Source organism: Quercus suber, unplaced genomic scaffold, assembly GCF_002906115.3.
Source record: "Quercus suber isolate HL8 unplaced genomic scaffold, Cork oak 2.0 scaffold_99, whole genome shotgun sequence".
Taxonomy (NCBI): Eukaryota; Viridiplantae; Streptophyta; class Magnoliopsida; order Fagales; family Fagaceae; genus Quercus; species Quercus suber.
This window is the reverse complement of record NW_027069564.1, coordinates 199,351-214,114: the sequence shown is the minus strand read 5'-3', so window position 1 is coordinate 214,114 and position 14,764 is coordinate 199,351. Positions and strand designations below refer to the sequence as shown.

Genomic DNA, 14,764 nt, shown 5'->3' with positions numbered 1-14,764 from the left:
TCATTGGATTATTTATATAAATATTAAAAAAAACTAAATAATAATATCTTATTTCTGGTTGGCTTTCACTTAGCAGGCCGCTCGTGTTGAAACTTTCGACATATAACCATAAAAACTCCATCAACGTCTAATGAGACACATACATTTTTTTCTCTTTTATTTACCGCTTACAATTCATTTTTCACTGTAATAATAAAAAGAGTAAAATTTTCACTACATAATAAAAAAAAAAAAAAAAGAAGCTTTAGAATTTCTTAGCTTTTTTTTTTTTTTTTGAGAAACTAGAATTTCTTAGCTTAGCTTTAGACAGTTAGATAGAGTAGACCTCCTTTTTTATTTTATTTCACTTTGGGTTAAAATTTTAATTTTAATTTTAATTATTTTTTATTATTATTATTTTTTATATTTCTCTAAACATCTCTTTCAAAGTTTCGTCTTTTAGGGTTCCAAATCAGATTCGATCGTATCGCTCCCTCTCGATTTTCACACCCACTTTCTTTTTTTGTTCTTCTTCCTTAATTTTTATTATTATTATTAATTTTTTTGGGAAATTTTTTTTTTCTCATTTAGGGTTTCGATCTTTTTGTTGTTAACCTCTTTCGCTCTCTGCTTGTTCGAATCCAATTCCTGAAATAGAATTTTAATTTTAATTTTTTTTTTTCAAATTCGAAGTCGTTTTGGGGTGCTCTAAAATTTAAACGGTGAGTTTGTGATTTTTGCCCCAAAAAAAAAAATTTAATTAGGGTTAGATATTTTTTTGTTTGTTTGTACAATTTCATTTCCGAGCTTTGCGTTCTGTTAACTACGAGTTGTAGTGGTAGTAGTAGTTGATAATTGGTAAGCAGTGATTGGGGTTTTTCATTCTTTTGAAAAATTTTGAACTTTTTTAGGGTTTGGTTATTGTATTTTGTGCTTGGATTGTACTGAATTGCAGCGAATTTGCTTTGATTTTTTTTTTTTTTTTGGGGTTTTGTTATGGTTAATAGATAAAGCGAGCTGTGTGTTAAAAAAAAAAAAGAAGAAGAAGAAGAAGAAGAAGAGAGTTGATTTCTTGGAGGGGCATTTCTTCGTAAATTGTTGAAAAATTCAGGGGTAAATGTTTTCGCCGAACATGAATTCTGTGCCGGAAGAAGCCGCAGTTCCGGGCACAGTGTTAATCCCAATGCGGTTCGTTTGGAGACATGGTGGAAACAGTGTTTTTCTTTGTGGCTCTTTCACTCAGTGAGTCTCCGATTTTATTTTGGGTTTTTTTTTTTAATTTTTTTTTATTTGATTGTTATAGAATGCTTTTAGTTTAGTTTAGTTTAGTTTAGTTTGAAAAAGTGCTTAATTGGAAGTGCTTTTGTTTTTGTGAAGGTGGGCTCAGCTTGTGCCGATGTTGCCCGTTGAGAATTGTGATAACGTGTTTCAAACTGTTTATGGCTTATTGCCTGGATACCATCAGGTCAGTTTGTGGGTAATTAGGTTTTTTTGGTACTTTGAAGCAATGCCGTGTGGAATTTAATTTTGGATCACATTATTAAGATATTTGCATTTATGATATGATGGTTATGTTGGTGAATTCAATTGTCAAGCTTGTGTTAGCAAGTTGGGCGTTGTTTCATAGTGGGTTGTGATTTGACTTGTTGACAATGGGCTTGAAGATTTGGGTTAGTGCTGAAGCACTTCTAGGGTGTAGAATGGGTGGCAAAAAGCGATAAGGTATTGAAATGGTTGAAGAAGTAAATAGGCTTGTGGCTAAGAACAGTGAGATCTATATCAGGAACTGAAGCTGATCAAGAAGATCTTCTATATAAGGATGCACTTAATCACTTCGTAGTATTGTTATTTATTTACTTCTTATGTTGTTATGATCATCGTCAAAGAAATGAAATATTTGGCCGTAATTAGGCGTATTGTTCTGTGGAATTTGGTTGAATGTATTTCTGCCAAGAAGAGAATATTTGGGTTGACAGTTATTGAGGAAAAAAACCAAAAAGGCTGCTAGTTTTGAATTAGGGTCTGTGAACCAGTTCTCCTTCATGGCGATTAAAATGAATGAAAACAAATTGTTTTATGGTAAGTTATTTGAAGAAAAGCTAAGTGGGTGCTACCCAAATACACACAAATGGCCACATGTTCTCAAGTAGATAGAGTTGTATGTAGGCAGGATATGATTTGTTTTTTGGATAACATAGTGAAACTTTCTAAAGAAGAGCCCTTCGGACTTGCCTCTAGTGAGTAAAACCCACAAGAACTAGTTTCCAAGTGTAAATATTTATGACAATATAAATGGATATAAGCTTTCACAGAGTTAAAGAATTGACATTGATTGGGCTTTCTCAAAATTCTGTTTGAGTGAGTTTTGGTTCATCCTTCTTTTGGACTTTCAGGGTCTTTGATTTTATAGATGTTCAAAACTTTGGGCTTTGATTTTTAGTTCTTTTCTTTTGCAGGGTGCCCTTTTGTATACTCATGAGCACTAGAGTTGTGTCCCCATTGATGACTTTTTACTATGTGTGTGTGTGTACGCATAATCACGCACCCGTGTGTTATTTAGAAAGAGACCATTGAAACTTTGTGCATTTGTAGTGTGGAATTACCTTTTGGGTCTTCTATCAAGTTCTGCATCAAGGTCGATTGTTTTTAAATCTTGGCAATATAGAAGTGGAATGGATTTCTGGGTGATTCAGATTGTTTATAAAGTAGAAAGGAGTGCGGTTGTGGCTGAAAAAACTGATACAATATAAATAAATTCTTTCTTCACTAGTGAAGTTTCTTTTATTTCTTCTAAAATTATATTCTAAGGTTTTAATTATTACTATACTGATATATGGGCTTAAAGTGCTTGAATCTGTCAAAATAAATTTAAGCCTTAGAAATTCCTTCTGTTTGAACAAAGAATGCTACTGTGAGGCATACACATTTTATGCCATGATGGTAAAGATGTTTAAATTTTGATTCTTAACAGACATGAATGTCCTTATATGTGGATTATCTTGCATGCAGTACAAGTTCTATGTTGATGGACAATGGCGATATGATGAATCTGAACATCATGTGTCTGGTGAATATGGGATTGTGAACACGCTACATCTGTCTACGGATGACATGGATGTCGATACTGAAACCTTTCGGCGTGTGGTGAGTCAGTTATGCCATATGTTTGAAATCATGATTACCATGATACTTTTGCTCTTCTTGTTGTCTTTTGTTTTGTTTTGTTTTGATTTTGATGGAAGTCAGAAGTCTTAGCGATATCTATATGTCTCTGTGGGCTTGACTTGAGGAATTGTTTGAACTTTAGTGTTTTTAACTCCCATCCAAGCTTTTGCTTATTTGAAACCTATGAGCCTATGGAGCAAGTGTTTTTTTTTTTTTTTTTTTTTAAGTCAATCATAACTATCAGTAAGTACCAGTTCATGTTTCCTGAGTGAGCATCTTTTGGATGGTCTTACCTTGTCATATGCAATGCAACAATAGGTTCACAGTATACTTTTGGTATTCTGTTGCATCTTAACATTTAACTTTTGGGTTAAGCTTGTGTCTGTCTAATGCTCTAGTGCACTAGACCCAACACGATGTGGACACATGGCATATTTTGGATGTGTCTGAATTGTATTGGGTCCAATGCATTGGGGCACTGGACCTAGGCCAAACCCTTAACTTCATATGGGCTGTATCTTTTCCACTTATATAAAAAAAGGTTCTTCTGTTATGAATTATATAAGTGGACTGGGGGTCTGATGTACAATGCAGGTCCGAGTTACAGATGGTACACTGACTGAGGTAGTGCCCAGCATATCAGAAACTGATTTACAGGCATCCCGTCAACGTATATCTGCTTTTTTGACTAATCACACTGTTTATGAGTTACTTCCTGAGTCAGGCAAGGTTTGGATGCTTTACCATTAGCCTTCATTTGAGACTCACAATTTACTGTCTATCTTATGTTGATCACTATGAATTAGTTATTTTTGTTCCTAATTTGAAAACATCTAGCTTACAGGTTGTTGCTTTGGACGTTGATTTACCAGTGAAGCAAGCATTCCACATATTACATGAGCAGGTATCTACTTTATTTTCCCCCAAGTTTAGAATTGAGTTGAAGTCAATTCTGCATATTTTGAAAGATTTTTTTCTAAGAAACGTGTATTGGATTATTACCAATATCACCTCACTTGCCACTAACCCAAAAAGGGGAAAAGAAGGTTAAAATTTTTCTCACTTTCTCTTGGGTCAATGTACACTGTTAATCTGATATATTTAAGAGAATAATGAACATACCTGAAATGAATCTACAGTGACTTTTAATTAGCATTTTGGAGGAGCTAAGGTAATTCTGAAAAGCGAATCAGATCATGTCTTTTTAATTCTTTTTTTTAGGGGGAGGGGTGGGGGAGATTAAAGCTTTAATGATGAGAAGAGAAACAAATTTCCATAGTAATCTCTTTATTATTGGGGCCCCTGTGCATCCATGTCCATCCTTTATGTAACCTAGCATTGTGCTGATAATGGAGTTAATTGTTCCAGTCAATTCATTAAAGCTATTGTGGGATGAAATTCACCTAGTCTCTGCCTTCACATTTGTAGTTTTTCTCTTGTTTTTGGTGTTCTTGAGTATTCACTTATTTTCTAATAAAGGGCTTGGATATGCATTTCTCTAATTCAAACTAATTTCAGGGAATCCCGATGGCTCCTCTTTGTGACATCCGCAGGGGGCAGTTTGTTGGAGTTCTTAGTGCATTTGATTTTATTTTAATATTAAGAGAGGTATGTGTTTGTAGGGAATTATGAACATTTTCTGCTAGTGAGTTTTCCAAGTGCAAACTCTTCTTATGGCTATTATGTTTTATGATCTCTTTCACGATAAAACTAATGCATTATTCTTGAAGCTACCAATATGCCATGTATAGGGATTATGGGCTAGGTAAGATAAGCCTGTTAGATGTCACCTTGTTTTATTTTTCTTCTAGTATCAATTTTTGACAAATCATGAGAAAATTTTTGCTGAACCTTTTGGTAACATAACCATTAGGAGAGGAGTGTCCAATTCGTCTTATTCAGATCATTTTTTTTTTTGGTATTATTCCTTTGGGTTTCCTTACCCTGTAATATTTTGAAGGAAAAATCTGAAGCATTAGTTATGATGTCTAAACAGGACATTTAGAGGAATGAGTATTTAATTCTCTTCATACTTGTATGTATGAGTAACAGGTCTAGTACCATGGTATTTATGAAATTTTCATCTTCAGATGCACAAAATGCTGCATTAGACAAATAACTTGAGTGTTTTACCCATAGTAAATGACGTGTACTTGGGCAAATTTTTTATTGATAAAGTCTTGTTACTTATAAAAGCAAGTGCAGCATTCAACAAATTTAACTTGTGCGTGTGTTTCTTTTTTGGTGTCAACAATATATTTATTGGATTTTTAATATTTGGTGCAATTCATACTACATAAGATCTTATTGTTCGTGTGTTTCTTGTTAAGTTCAGTTACATATGTACTCGTGTATGTGTGTACTTGCTTGGTTAATGGTTAATAACAATTGTTAAGCATGCTAACTCATGTTTTATTTTTAGCTTGGGAATAATGCGTCAAATCTAACAGAGGAAGAACTTGAAACACATACTATATCTGCTTGGAAAGAGGGAAAGGCGTATCTTTACAGACAGAACGATTGTCATGGGAGAGCATTTCCTAGGCGTTTCATCCATGTAAGTGTAGCATTTGGTGTGACTTTATCTCTGGCATGCGAATGGACCACTTGGGTTTGCTATTTTCATTTTTTAGTTACCTGTGGATTAATAACGCCCAAGAGATGCTAATGATGTGTACCTTTTTTTTTTTTTACAAAAATGAGATATGTTAATGATGTGTACGTGGGGATGTTTATGTGTCTATATATTTTCATACAACACATGCCTCATATTTTTCAAGATGTACAACAACAACAAACCATAGTCCCAAAATTTTGGGTTTGGCTATGGATCCTCATCAGATTAGTCAGGTCGGCCACATGTATTCTTTTCCTCCTTTCTATAATTTCTATTCTATTTAAAGTCATATACTTTGTTACTCTCTTAATTGACGTGTCTTTGTTTTATTACTTCTACTAAAGTGATTTTTGGTTTGCCTCTACCTCTTTTTGTTCCCTCAACTTGGATCAACTCACTCTTTCTTACCTGTGCATTTGTCTCTTTTCTTTGAACATGATCAAAGCATCTCAAGTGGCTCTCCCTTATTTTTTTCATCAACAGGGGTTACACCTATCTTTAAGCAAATTTCCTCATTTTGAATCCTATCTTTCCATGTATTAATTGACTTAGAAACATTGTTTTTGATAAATTAGAAATTTTGACAATTTCTAGTAGGCATAAAACTAAGGTGTTTGACACCTTCTTGAGGTAACATAGAAATTTGAAACCCTTAATTCAATTTTGAAGAGGCCATCATAAAAATTTTTTCCTATAAATCTTAAGAGTGTCAAAGAAAATAGAGACTTTTATTGAAGTTGTTGAAGGTGCCATTGTAAATCTTAGGTATTGTTTGATACTTGGCTTTAATCATAATCTATCATGATAGAAAATGGCCTCTCAGCCATGAGCTAGTAAATAAACAATAAATGCAATGACAACAGGAATACTATGGTGTTGTATCTATTGCTTAATTTATACATTAAGCTAGCTTATTTTATTTCTTTAAAATGAGCTATACCAAACACACACACAGACTACATGTGGTGTAACGGCTCTGTGTTAGGAATATGAAATAATTGTTGTAATTCCTTTAGTTAAGTAGTTAGCTAGTTCGTTGAGATTAGGATGAGTTAGTTAGGATTGGAGCACACGTAGTTCATTTAACACATGGCTTAATTCATAGAGCACATGTTGAATTAAGTAGCCAATTATCTTGAGCCATGTGGGCCAATGACATTAGAGCTAGTTTCCTATAAATACATGATTGTAATTCAACATTAGATATCAATTGAAGAATAAACCAATTTCTTAGTGCATTAGTGCATTTCTCTCTCTTAATCTCTTTCTTTCTCTATGGAGGGTGACTATCTCGAATTAAGTCAATTTCCCTACAATTCTCATCAATTCCCCTATAATTCCCATCAATCTCTATTAGGAACCACCAGGTTCCTAACATTTGGTAATGTTAGGAATGCTATAAGCATATAGATAATTGGCTACTTAATTCAACATGTGCTCTATGAATTAAGCCACGTGTTAAATGAGTTACGTGTGCTCAAATCCTAACTAACTCATCCTAATCTCAACCAACTAGCTAACTACTTAACTAAAGGGATTACAACAATTATTTCATATTCCTAACACTCTGTCAACACTTATTGTAGTGATGTACTGCTGTGCCATGGCAAGTTCAAAAGTGCATGTAGAGTTATTATAGCTTTTTGAGGTCAACTATGCAGTTCTCTCTGTAAATTGAACTGCGGGGTTGATTAACTTGCCAATTTTTTTTCTTGTGATTTTATATCACTGAATTTCTCACAGCACTTTCTGTTTTAGAAAGGCAGCATTTTTTACTGTTGTCCACTGTCCTCATCATTTATTAATTGTAGGCTGGTCCAAATGATAATTTGAACGATGTTGCTCTCAAGATACTGCAAAATGAGGTAGCCACAGTTCCCATTATCTATTCATCTTCCGAAGACGGATCGTTTCCACAATTATTACATCTTGCTTCACTTACTGGAATTCTAAAATGTAAGCCTTTTAGTAACTTGCTAATTAATAGTACAAGGTTTGTAAAGCTAGCTTGCTAACTAATGACACATTTAATACTAAACTTGTGGACGGAATTTCAGGTATTTGCCGATATTTTAGACATTCTGCAAGCTCATTACCTATCCTCCAACTGCCAATTTGTTCAATTCCTGTGGGTACATGGGCTCCTAAAATTGGAGAATCAAATCGTCAACCATTAGCAATGTTGAGACCTAGTGCTTCTCTTCGTTCAGCATTAAATTTGTTAGTTCAAGGTAGGATTCTTGCTTGCATCACATGCAGAGAAAAAGGCAAAAAAGGGTTGGGGGGTGGGGGGGGAAGAGATTTTCTACAGCATACCCATTTACACATTATTATGAATGTGAGGACTGAGGATGTTCATCTGCATGTTTGTATTGTGTATGTAAACTGCCTGTATGTGTTACTGAAGTTTTGATGGATACTATATGTAGAATTAATAATTATTAAAGTTTTGTGTGTGTATATATATTTTAAATAAAATGCTTACACTTCATTGTGGAATAGAATTTTTTATTGTTTCTGTGCAGTGGTCTCATGCCAAGGAATGTTTGTTTTCTAATTTGACCTTGAAGTCTTATTGAAGTGTGCAGTCACCCATATCTTGAAACATTTATAATGGATAAATTATTGAGTATGGCGCATTTCCCCCATTGCCCACTTTTTTACAGCACTTGTTGCTATGCATCTCTAATGGCTGGTTTCACATGTGGCAGTTGTGTTATTATCACTAGTTGGGATATGTAGCACACTATTAAGGCAGATAGCCTTAAGTATGTTTTGTTTGAGTTTAGACAGAGTAAAGTGATTTCAATGATGTATGAACTATGAATTTTATGGAGAATAATTAGCAAAATTCATTGAGATTGATGGTGGAAAAGAGTTTCATTTATAGTTCTTTAGTGCAAATTTATTATCATGACAATAGATATAAGATAGGTTTGTGAGATTATATTTGCCTCCCTTATCTCATTGAGCCTAAGGATAAGCATGGTAGAGGACCTCTTCCTTTACATAAAATAACGTAATCCTTTGTGAAGGTGAATTTCATCCCAATATTTGATAAACTTGACTAATTGAATAAATTTCAGCTTTGGTTCTTTTAGCCATATTTTTGCAAAAATGTACTTTTGCGTGTGTTATCATTCATGTTATCCTTTCCTTTTGCAGCTCGAGTAAGTTCAATACCAATTGTTGATGACAATGACTCATTACTGGATATATATTGTCGGAGGTTAGTACATGACATACAAGTCTCATTATATTTTTAATTATGGGATGCTTGTTTTTAAGAAGCTTAGAATTAATTCTTAGCTACCTTTTCTTTGACTGTGCGGGATATTGTTCATTATCTGTGCATGTTGTTGACAGTGATATAACAGCATTGGCTAAAGACAGAGCTTATACGCATATTAATCTTGATGAAATGACAGTTCATCAGGTAACGACTGTAACTTGTTTATAATGAATTGATCAACTTTCTTATACACCTTTTTCCCCCTGAAGTAAAAATTGTCCTTTTGTGTTATTACTTGTATAAACAAAAGTACAAATGTATATATATATATATGTCATCATTATACAACTTTCTTACATGTAATAAATTTGAAAGGAGGGAATGCCTTGTTTATTAAATTTTCTGTACTTTCTTGTTTGCCCATCACAATTTATTAAAATTTCAATAATGTCTAAACAAACTCTTATCACTTGAGTCATTCTATTGTTAATTTGTATAATATCTTATACTCTATTTTCCATCATACATCTAAATAAGGGAGGGATACTTCTCTCTTCTCCTTATATTTTGTAAAACATTCAAATAAATGAAATGGATAACTATTCCCTCCTTTTCCCTTGAACTTCCAAACTTAGTGTTGTTTTTATTTGCTGGTCCTTAAAAAATGCCATAGTTTTACACATTTTAAAAAAATGTTATAGTTCAGTAAACATAGTTTTAATGTTTTAATTTGTTAGTTCAAAAATGTCATAGTGCAGTTAAGATGAATGGATGACACTGATCAACAACCTCAGTCTTGAGACTTAATAGATTACTTTGAATATCAATAATTGCTGTGATACTGTCATGTTCAGATGAGCTAGTTTTCTTATATTGGCACATTTAGCAGTTGCTCTTTATAGATAGAATTGGATGCATATTGTGCAAAATGATGTCTAGTCATGTTATATGTACTTAGTGTGATTGTGGGTGTTGAGAGCTTTTGATGTAATTTTTAGTTTGAGAATAATATTTGGATCCAGGTTGAGGGGTTTATGTATATATGAGAAAGTTGGATCTATGATGCATTCCTTTCAGATTCAAGGATATTTTAGCTGGATATATATACAATTCATAGCTTACAGGTGGAATTCAGTTGGTGTGACCCAGGTGGTCAAGGGTGAAAGGCGACCTTAAGGTGCCAAGGCCTTGTATCACCCGAGGTGTGAGGTGACATAAGTTTTCAATGTGTTGCATGAAGAATTTAGGTCTATCAAATTATTTCAAAACAGGATTAACATGGTTTACGCTCAATTAGACTAGTAGTTATTCTAACAATAGGTTTGACAACAAGCTTCTATATAGATTTAATAATCTGACAATAAGTTTTACAACTTTTGTAAATTAATTTATCTAAGAATAGATTTTATAACATTCCTTTTTAAATTAATAATCTAATAATAGGTTTTATAACGTTCCTTTTTTTTGAAGCTCTAGCCTGAGTGCCTTTGGCATGGCTAAGGCGGCTGCCTTGCTTGCCTAGGCTCCAAAGGTGAGCACCTCACTAAAGGTGCCTCGCCTTAGAGCCTTTAAGGCACCCTAGTGGTGCCTTGCCTCACCCAGGCGCTTGGCTTGCCTTTGACTACAATGGGTTTGACAGAGGAGTTTGGCATCTTGGAGGTGTGAGGGAAAGGTTTTGGATGATAGCGTGATTTATTATTATAATTTTGTTAGAAAAAGGGGGTGGGGGGTGGCTTGGTCTTTGATGAGGCAGCCAAAGGAGGATGACTCTGAAATGAAGGTGATATGAACAGGTTCTACCTTTTATTGGAGTGAATATGTTCTTGCAGGAGATATTTGACGTAGTTATTAAGCCCAAACCTGTCCAATTGGTGGGACTGATAAATTACCACTTCTCCCCAGAGCTTAAGTTGATAGGAAGCATTCCTGTATATAAAGCTACACACATTAGCACTAACAAGCCCCACGTGCAGCTTGCCCAATAACATTGAATCAAATGTGGGCTTTGCATACGCAGAATGTAGACAGAAATAAATGTCGAACTAGAAACTGAGATGACAGAATGAGGATCTGCAGTGCTCAAATCAAGAACCTTACAGAAGCCATGGACACTATCAGTCCCAAAAGCTCTAGTTGATGGTACATCCGTCTAATAATATCTATCAATCTTGCCAATGAGCTCTACCTTAAATTGCTCCCCCTCCCCTTGTAAGAGCAAGGTCATGGGTTCATGTCTCACCAGCTGCTTGTGCTTAACCATAAGAAAGATGTAAATTAAGCTAAACCTAATGGAATATATTTTAGATAAGCTAATAGGAATTGTGTGTGCAACAGTGGCATATGACCTAATAGATTTATATGATAACATTCCCAGATGTCATGAATTTATGCATTTAAGATTTTTTGGGTGTTCTGCTGTTTATTCTCATAAAAGATTTTTTGGGTGTTCAGGTGTGGGTAAGTTGGGGTGCAATGTCAATCTCTCTCTCTCTTTTTATTTTTGAGAATCCAATTCCTTGTTACTATGCAGTCATTGACAATATCATATGAGTTTGAGTGGAGGACTTGTTTTAAAAGTACATGCAATTAAGTGAACCAATAGTTCTAGAATTTCCAATAGCTCTAGAATTTCAGTGATTTTTCTGGTGTAATTTTTATGAGCAGCAATTTTTGTCAGAAAAATCTTGCATTCCAACTGTGAGGTTTCAATTATTGGTTCAATGACTTGTCCTTTTCACACCTTCATCAACAGCAAAGTTGTACTCCCTCGTACTTGACTTTGGTTACAGAATCAATTTTTTTCTTAGCTTAAGCAGGCAAAATCCTTTTTCTTTTCTTCTTTTCTGGAATAGGCTAGAGCTCTCCAAGCTTTCCCTTGTGCTTCTTTTTTAGATTTGTTAGAGTTCTGTTCTTTGAGATGCTGATGGTGATCTTTCTTTCAATACTTGGAAGTTTTGCTATTTCAATAAAAGTTTTTTACCTATCAAAAAATCTTTTTTCTTTGGACCCTACTATGGTTTCATTTAAATATCAACTCAATTAAAGCCTTTTACAGAATCTATTTTTGTTAAGCTTTATAGAGGCAAAAATCCTTTTCCTTTGGACCCTATTATGGTTTTATTTAATTTTCAACTGAATTAAAGCCTTAAATCCAACTAATTGCATTGGCTGCATTTATATTTTGAGTTCTGCCTTTTGGTGCTTACTCTCTCTCCCTTTCTCTCTTTCTAGGCATTGCAGCAGTTGGGTCAAGATTTATACTCTGCTTATGAGCTAAGGAGTCAAAGATGTCAGATGTGTTTGCGCTCTGATTCACTCCATAAAGTTATGGAGCGATTGGCAAATCCAGGTAAAAGCATATTTTGTTAATAATTTTCTATTTAAAGCATGTCCTCTTTGTTTCAACTAAAGATTAAACTTTTGAAAGAACCTGTCTGTTGCTGTTGGATATAGGGTTAAAGGGTGTAGTACTAATATCATATGAACATGCATAATACAGGATTATGAGGTTTATGCATAAGCTTCATAGGGATTATGGGAAGAGTATATGTTAGAAATGGTGGTTTATAACCTTATGATTGCAAAGTTGCAAGACAATTAATAGATTGTTGTAATTAGCATCCAAAACTTTTTGAAAAACTATGGTTCTTTCATCCAATTTTGCTCTTAATTGCACTATTTCAACATATAAGTTGGATATGCTGTTCTTGTTTTTCTTTTTTGTGTATATATTTGTTTTGTATACCCTGTAATGCCACTTGTGTTCTTATTTTGTTGTGCATGTGGTTTAATACCATTTGCTTGCCAATGTTGCAATTACGTGATGCTGTCATCAAAACAAATGGATTTATACTTGTGATTACTTGGCATGCTAACAAACATGGTCACTTAAAGTTAATTCACTTGAGCATTATTTAGAGTCCGAACTCTGCATAAAGTGTATTGTATTGTCACTATTGTGGAGTTGGGGGGCCCGATACTTCTAGACAATTACACATGATGGGGAGTTATTGTTTATCAATGTGTTGTAGATGGCATTTTCTTGTGCTCTAAACCAATTTTGTATACCATTTGGTTTTGTCAATAGGTCAGTCGCTCCCTCTTGAAATTTCTACACCAGATTAACTGCCGTATCTAATATTGGGTTTCAGGTGTCAGACGGCTTGTCATTGTGGAGGCTGGCAGCAAGCGAGTGGAAGGCATTATTTCACTCAGTGACATTTTCAAGTTCTTGTTTGGCTAATTCAAATCAATGATTGATGATATAATTGAAGAGGCTTGGGCAATCACTTAAGATTTCCAGATGTTTATGGGCATCATCACCTGCTCAACTGTTCCATAGAGACTCAAGTAGTTTACACGATGACTTGATCTCGTTTCGCTAAAATATACAATTGGATTGGCCTCTTGCTCCAACGCCTGCTTTTTTAGGATTTTAGGCTAAAGAAAGAGGCTGTAAATTGAGAGCATTTGATTCTCTCCCAAATTTGTTCATCATCCCCTGTCCATATTGTTATCAAGTACATTATGTCGTTACCTTTAGATGCATTTTTAATGGGGAGCCTGTCGCCTGTAATATTTCTATTCTGCAATGAAGCAAGTGCAGAAAAGAGTTAGGGAAGATGAATACTAAATGATTAAAGTTATGGTGTTAAGCTTCATTAACCCATTAATATGCATTGCCTTTTCAATTTCTTGTGGTCTAATTTAATAAGAAAGAAAAGAAAGAAATTGTCTAAATACCAGCACCAATCATCCCATCTTTTTGCTATGCTTTAAATGTAAATGCTACCCAAGGCCTTCTCCTCTTATGCTACTTTGGGGATGATAAGATTTGAGTCTGTTGTTTGCTAGAGTTGCAGCTGTTGTGGTACGGAAAGCGAGTTACTAAACTACTGCTGAAGGTTGCAGCTGGGGAAAATTATTGAAGCAAATCCAGAAAAGGCCTGGTTTTGTTTACCGCCTTGAATCAATTTGTTATGTCTTCCCCTGCCAGAGCTTTTGTGTTCAGTCAATGGGTTGAAAGGAAAACTTGGAGATTGGCTGAAAGTAATTGTAAGAAGGGTAAGATTTAAGCTCAACATGAAAAATAAATAAATAAAGATAGAAGTAGCTATAGCTATATTCAACTGATCAGAAAATGCATTTTACATCACCAAAACACAATTTATTTTACACCCTCACTTTAACAATATATCCTATATTGCATTCTTTATTAGACAAAGTTTGGCTACAACTTTATTTAATATATTTTAGTTGGATGTAAATTTTGGAAAATCTACTATTGGACAACTTCTTCTTCTTATATTCTCTATACTTGCAAAATTTATAGAAAATTAAAGATTAAAACTTGTCATAAATCAATGTTTAAATTTCAAGTTTTTGTAATTTAAAATTATGCACAAAAAATAAGTTTTTGGATTGAATGGTAAATAACATTATATTGATATAAAATTTGACATGTATTTTATGATTTTTTTTAGAAAATAACTACAAAACCCAAACAATATCATTAGTTAGATAACGTTTCAAACATATTTGGTTTCTAACAATTCGAGTTCAGATGAGTCAATTTTTGGGTTATAAAATCGAGTATATTGTACTCGAGTTTCTTGTTTTGCCAGCAGTTGAGGTGGCCAGAGTGTCCACCTATGCCAAAAATCGAGTTCATTGGACTCAGTTTGTAAGCCTAGAAACCGAGTTCATTGGACTTGGTTTGCAAGCCCAAAAACCGAGTTCATTGGACTTGGTTTGGTTTAAAGGAAATCGAG

At 34.1% G+C, this 14,764-nt stretch overlaps 1 protein-coding gene across 3 annotated transcripts; it reads left to right on the top strand.

Moving 5' to 3' along the window:
* The first annotated feature begins 344 nt into the window (after positions 1–344).
* On the top strand, positions 345–13,684 carry LOC112007703 (sucrose nonfermenting 4-like protein). Of its 3 annotated transcripts, none has more exons than XM_024040068.2 (14): positions 347–701; positions 987–1,221; positions 1,357–1,444; positions 2,989–3,123; positions 3,739–3,873; positions 3,989–4,048; positions 4,663–4,752; positions 5,567–5,701; positions 7,573–7,717; positions 7,819–7,992; positions 8,927–8,990; positions 9,128–9,197; positions 12,225–12,342; positions 13,145–13,684. In XM_024040068.2, exons 2-14 carry the CDS (start codon positions 1,097–1,099, stop codon positions 13,234–13,236), a joined length of 1,431 nt encoding a protein of 476 aa, XP_023895836.1. In that variant the 5' UTR covers positions 347–701; positions 987–1,096; the 3' UTR covers positions 13,237–13,684. The 3 variants fall into 3 exon arrangements, with proteins under 3 accessions (XP_065630896.1, XP_023895836.1, XP_065630895.1); XM_065774823.1 differs by having other exon boundaries at positions 347–837; XM_065774824.1 differs by lacking the exon at positions 4,663–4,752 and having other exon boundaries at positions 345–1,221.
* The last annotated feature ends 1,080 nt before the right edge of the window (positions 13,685–14,764 follow it).

Coding starts and splice junctions, on each gene's coding strand:
- LOC112007703 (XM_024040068.2), top strand. CDS start 1,097: ATGTTTTCGCCGAACATGAATTCTGTGCCGGAAGAAGCCGCAGTTCCG. Junction 7,993..8,926: donor ATTAAATTTGTTAGTTCAAG/GTAGGATTCTTG, acceptor TTCCTTTTGCAG/CTCGAGTAAGTTCAATACCA. Junction 12,343..13,144: donor GGAGCGATTGGCAAATCCAG/GTAAAAGCATAT, acceptor ATTGGGTTTCAG/GTGTCAGACGGCTTGTCATT.